This window comes from Stegastes partitus, unplaced genomic scaffold (assembly GCF_000690725.1).
Source record: "Stegastes partitus isolate 25-593 unplaced genomic scaffold, Stegastes_partitus-1.0.2 Scaffold1095, whole genome shotgun sequence".
NCBI lineage: Eukaryota > Metazoa > Chordata > Actinopteri > Pomacentridae > Stegastes > Stegastes partitus.
The window spans coordinates 29,680-35,679 of record NW_007578826.1 but is presented as its reverse complement, the minus strand read 5'-3'; the positions used below and the strand labels follow the sequence as shown (position 1 = coordinate 35,679).

Genomic DNA, 6,000 nt, shown 5'->3' with positions numbered 1-6,000 from the left:
TTTAATATTTGATGTGTGGTGACCTTCAGTAACCTCTCAGTCATCAGACGCCGATGTCCTAACTTTTGTTCTGCTCTCTTTTTCTTTCTTCATAATAAAGTTGTAGAGTTGTTTTTGTTCATTGTTTGGTATTAAAGTGTTCGTCTCTGCTGCTGTTTCAGGCCTCTTGGGTTTCTGCGTGGGGTCCCTCCGGTGAGGCTTCATCGGGGCGTCCGACTCGTGCACGACGACAGCTGCACTTCAGAAACGAGTGGGCGACGTGGGGCGGCTGGTCGGTTTGTTCACGCAGCTGCGGGAGCGGAGCTTCAGTCCGGACTCGAACCTGCATCACCAGGTAACACAGCGCCGGAAATACAGAGAGTCATAATACATTCCTGCAAATGGGTTTACGCCATAGCTGTATGGTTCAGTCAGATAACACATGGTGGCTTGAAATAGTGATTCTTCAATCAGTCTTCAGTTTACCTCTGAACATCATTCCTCTGGTGTCTCTCCTCCGTCACCAACTGATTAAAGGTGAAAATACCAGAAAAAGTCTGCAAATACGTTTCCTGTTGTCTTTAGGATGCACAAATTGAACTGAAATCCTCTCAAGTGAACATTTTCACATTTCTGCGCCCTGTATATATTCTATTACTGTATTACTTATCATGTATGAATCAAGAACAGCTTAATTATTGAAATAAGGGAATCTGCCGGTTTGTACATTTTCTACAAATACTCTTAAATAGATTTCAGGGTTTAAGTTTTTACTGAAAAATTCTTTTTTTTTTTTTTTTTTTTAAAGTAAGTCATTGTTGCCCAAATTTAGCTTCATACAAGAAAAGTGCAGTAAAATACACTCTGTTATTATAAAAATCCAGCATCCTTCCATCTATTGTTTTTGCAGATGCTTTTGCACAAAGAAACACACATCAGTTGTTAAATAACCAAACAAATAAAGTGTTTTTTTCCAGGTGTGTTTACTGTATTTAATCCCATAAGTCTCTTTCTTTTCTGTGTGGCAGGAACCCCATTGGTGGACCATGTGCAGGAGATCCCAGACAATACAAGATCTGCAACACCAAGGTCGGTTCCACACAAAGGTTTTCTCACTGTATTAAAAAAAAAAACGACGTTCGATGCAAACAGTTTAGAACAATGGCTGATGTTTGCTCTATAAGTTGGTCATAAAGGTGTGTTCAGGTGGAGCAGCCGAACACTTTCGGGGTGTGAACTGGAAATTCACTGACGAATTAACCTTCACTGACCTCAACTGAATTATTGATTACAGGAAAAACACGCAGATTTGTTGAAGCAGGTTTGAATGTGTGTTTATGAGGCAGTTTGTGAGCTCAGAACAAGAATTGACCACTTTATGGACTTAATGGACAAAAAGTTCATTCTTTTTAAGGTGATTTCAAGATTTCTGAGACGTTATTTTACCATCAGAATTACAACCAGAGTTTGAGTGTGATAAGTTGTTTAAATGCAGGTCGATCCTCTTGGAAATGACTATTTGTGTATCTGTGTGTGTGCAGGAGTGTCCCTCTGGCTCAGAGGACTTCAGAGACATGCAGTGTGCTGCCTTCAACGACCGACCGCTGGTGGCTGGAAACTCCTTCAGATGGACGACCTTTCATGGAGGTCAGTGAGACAAAGCACTTCTCGCTACTTAAGACTTGTTTGGTTTGTACACACAGTTATAGATGCACAGATTTCTTCTTCAGGTGTTTTTGCTCTTTAAAACCAGTGTAGCTCTATCATCTAACAAAAGTTTAAGACTGGAGACTCAAATCATGCGCCAGTACAATTTAAAATAAAACATCCAGAACTACTCGTATAAACCTGATTGTTGACAGATATTGTAACATTAAATTATGAGTTAATTAGTGGTTGGTCATTTTTTTTAATCAAGTAGATATTTTAGGTTGATGATGGGCAGGTCTGATCTTTAAAATCTTACCAAAATGACGCCATCATCAAGAAAACAAAGAAGCAACAGATTTTCAGATTTTTTTTCAAACTAATCGCCTTTGATTTGCTGATTCATTGGTAAAATTAACCAAATTTAAGCTTTAAATGGTGGATTGTCATCAAAATCACTTTATTCTACATGTCTCGTCAAAAAATTAGCCAGAAATGAACTTGAACAAATAACTGAGAAGCCATGTTTAACTCAGCTACAAGTGACAAAAGTCCCGTTTTTGGCTGAACTGCAAGCAGTGTATCCAGCAGGCAGACAAGAGACACGTCTTAAAACAAATTAAAGAGATTAAGCGCAAAATAAAACATACGTGATCAGTTTAAAGAATGCAGCGTGGCTCAAAGAAGGTCTACAGAGCTGCAAGTTGTTGGAAGATTCATTCAGCATCTTTTCAGTCGTGTGAAAAACACCAAGTTTGCAGAGGCTGTAAAAATGTCACTGGTTAAATATCTATAACATGTGGAGCCACTATTTATTCCAGCAGTGGTAACACCTCTGGGCACTTATTGTACACATTGATCAATTCTGTGATTGGGGGCATTATGAGGAGTTTACTACACAAAAGGCATGTTTGAGTTCTCTGTCTACATGTAGCCATGGATGTGTTGTTTCCATAGAGGTGCAGAACTTTATATTACTGAAAAATGAGCCCACATTGAGAGAGGAGCAAAAAAACCCAAAACAAAACAGAAAATTCTTGGGGTTAAATGCAAGAATCTTAATAAATAATTCAGATCTCCATAAGGAACTGTGCCGAGTATGAAAAATGCTGGGTCTAATATAATACTAACCCCCTAAATTCCCATGCACAGGCTGCCAGCTTGTTGATGCATTGAGTTTGAGGTGTGTAACTGTGCGCTCCGTGTTTCTGGCTGCCATGTTGTAAACTCCTGTCGGCTCTGCGGCCCGCTGGGTGTTTAATCCCACCTGAGTTTTCTCTGGAACATCTGTTCGTCTTTTCCCTCCTTTCTCTCTCTCCATCTGCTGCCTGTTTGTGTTCCTCCATCACCTCCCTCCTGTTTCTTTGCCTATTTTCCCATAATAAACTAATGAGCCACTGGATCTTCCCTGCCAGGCTCTAACCCCTGTGAACTCAGCTGCCTCGCTCTGGGTCACAACTTCTACTACAACTTTGGCCGAGTGCTCGACGGAACGGCCTGCAGCAAAGAGCCGGGAGCAGTTTGTGTCAACGGGCGCTGTCTGGTGAGTGACAACAACACCGTGTATGTGTGTTGCTGCTTTCTGTACAAGCTGTATTTATCCATTTGATGTTCAGTTTAGCTTATTTTTAAATAACCTTTCAGTTAAAGCTGCATCCGTTTATTTTTGGCCTGTTTGCCCGACAGTTATTAATGAACAAACAGCTGTGAATTGGAAACATCTGGATGCTGGAAATGAGAGTTGACTGTGCAGTAATTTTACCTTAAAACCAAAACAATAAGGTGAAGTCGAGGAGCTGCACAGCTGGTTGATATTTGTTGGTTTCAAGTGAGACAAATGAGCCTCTGATTCAGTTTAATGTATAAACACGTGCATTAATGCAGCTTTGCAAGGCAATGTTCATCCATTATTTGGATGGTGAGACACTGGTTCACACAGTTATTAACCCCTAACAAGCTTAATGTTGGGTTTGAGTGGTTGTGATAAACTTTATACGATTAGAAAACTCTATTACAATGGAAAATGATTTTTTAGAGATATAGTTTGAAAACTCCAAATGACCAAATTAGCAACCAAAATGTTTTTATATTATCATCTGTCATGTCCTGAAGGTTGTCAGATTTCTCAATATTTTTGCATTGTTGCTAAAACCTACAACCATAAAACAACCCAAATATGAACACTTTTGCTGCACAGCTGATAATATATCTGCACATCCACCAGCAGCAGCAACAGCATGAAAACCAATCAACTTACCCTGTGTGTTTCTTTGCAGATAACAAGGCTTTAAGAGCCATAACACCCACAGAATAATGTGGAGTTATGTGTTGGGGCTACAGATGTAACTCCAGTTTCTGTAAATGAGGAAATAGAACCGTTAAAAGTTCACAATCATAGCTAATTGGTCAGACGTCTCAAGTTAATATGTTGTGGTCGTTTTAATTACGTCGGGAGACTTTTGTGTCCATTTGAACCCTGAAAGTGCTGCAGCTCCAGCTCTACCTGTCTATAGAGTAAAGGTAAAGATAATCTTTATTATCCCAGAGGGGCCATACGTCCGACAACACACAGTGGTAATTAATTTCACCACTCTCAACCACTCAACAGACAAAACGTCAGCAGAGACAAATGAGTGTTTCAGTCTGCTGGTTCTGTACCTACACAGACTGAATCTGCAACCAGATGGAAGAAACTTATATTCTCTGAACAGGGGATGACGTCTGTCAGCCAGGACCGACTGGACCTTTTTTAACGACTCCATCTATGTTTAGTACAGACAGATTTCTCAGGTCAAACCCAGAGATTTTAACTGCACACTTTCACGATTCCCTTCAACGTGTTCCTGTTCTTCAGGGTAAGTGACCCAAAGCAGCAGATAAAGGAGAAAGTTAAGAACAGATTCAATAAGACATTTTCATAAAACAGGTGTCAACAGTTTACAATAAAAGTATAAGCGCTGGTGAGCCTTTTCACAAACAACCTCAGACTGAAAGGTTAGTTTGTTGTCAGTTATTGTCCCCAAATACTTGTAGTGTTGGACAATTTTAACAGCCTGATCATGAGTAAAAACTGATGGAACAGGTGGAAGGTTTGCTCAGAAATCCTTTGTTTTGGACACATTTATGCTGAGGAAGGCCACCAACCATCGGTGGAGCAACTGAAGTGAAAGTAAAATCAACTTTGAGCTGTCAGGTTATCATTTATTCTCTATCTGTTTATTTTATGTTCATGTATCTTCATTGTTGGGGAACTATATCATGTTAGTGGAGCTTCATTATGGAACCTAAGGGGTCAAAAACCAGAGATTTGTTTACTCCCCTGAAAGGTTTATGTTTTAGTAAAACTACACTTTACATGGTGTGGAAAACTGAACCATGAGGTTTAAACTTACAGCCTATTTACAACGAGCCAATAGGAGAAGACTTTGTGTTGTTTTTGTAGAGGGGTGACGTCTCTGCCTCTGCCTCTCCCATTGCAATGATCTACTTTAACTCTCCATGTTGTTAACACTAACGCATTAACAGACAACCCAGCAGTGTGTTTGTTATCTCATTCAACACGTAAAACGAGGCTCTTCTCTCCTCTCCAGTCCCGCTCTGTTGAGGTTTAAGTGATGTTGACCACTCTGACTGCAGCTCTCTGGAGAAGTGAGCTCCACGCTGTGCGTTAGGGCCAGAGTGCACTCATCAGTGTGGACTGCAGCCTTCAGTTAGCATTACAGCTCTGCTCGGTGCCCAGCTCCACATCCAAGGCCTCACCTCTCTCACCCCGGCGTCGGAAATGAACATGAGTCCCTCGGCTAGCCGGTGGAGACCTCCGCCGCACGAGGGGACGCTCGCCGTCGGAGCTATTTTTACGCAGCTGGATTAATGTGCGTCTGTGTTTACATGCGTCTACGTGCGAGTGTGTGCGTACACGCTCACCTTTGGCATGTTGCGTAAATAAGCTGATTTATGGGCCGTGGACTCGGGCAGGCCGGGGTCAGAGCAGCGCAGGGCCTGAAACAGGAAGCAGATGCAGCCTGCAGCTGGTGTGGACGACTGCAGGTCACAAACTGAGTCCAGGCTGCAGAACACATGGCTGCTCAGGACGCATGTGTGCGTCCATGTAGACATTCACACCTGAATTTGCAGTGTTTTTATTAGCACTACAAAATTCTCTTTTCAGAGTTTTCCCAATCAAGTCGGTTATCTGTGAAAATCTACAAAATTGTCAGATAACGAAAGCGAAAAATGTCCATCACACGTTTTTCAAATTGTCCGTTTTGTCCAGCCAACAGCCCAAAAGCTTGCTCTGGTTTTGTTGTTTTGTTCAGTCCATTGATATCAAATAGAAACCAGACAAAGCGTCTACAGCCAAGTTAATGGTTCTGC

The 6,000-nt window shown here is 41.4% G+C and overlaps 1 protein-coding gene across 1 annotated transcript in view; it reads left to right on the top strand.

The window, feature by feature from the left end:
• The window catches only part of adamtsl5 (ADAMTS like 5), a 58,374-nt gene that overhangs the window by 29,926 nt on the left and 22,448 nt on the right, over positions 1-6,000 (top strand). Inside the window, exons 3-6 of the mRNA XM_008296023.1 lie at positions 162-334; positions 1,008-1,068; positions 1,521-1,626; positions 3,042-3,169. Coding sequence (XP_008294245.1) covers positions 162-334; positions 1,008-1,068; positions 1,521-1,626; positions 3,042-3,169 — 468 coding nt within the window. The remainder of the gene's footprint in view (positions 1-161; positions 335-1,007; positions 1,069-1,520; positions 1,627-3,041; positions 3,170-6,000) is intronic.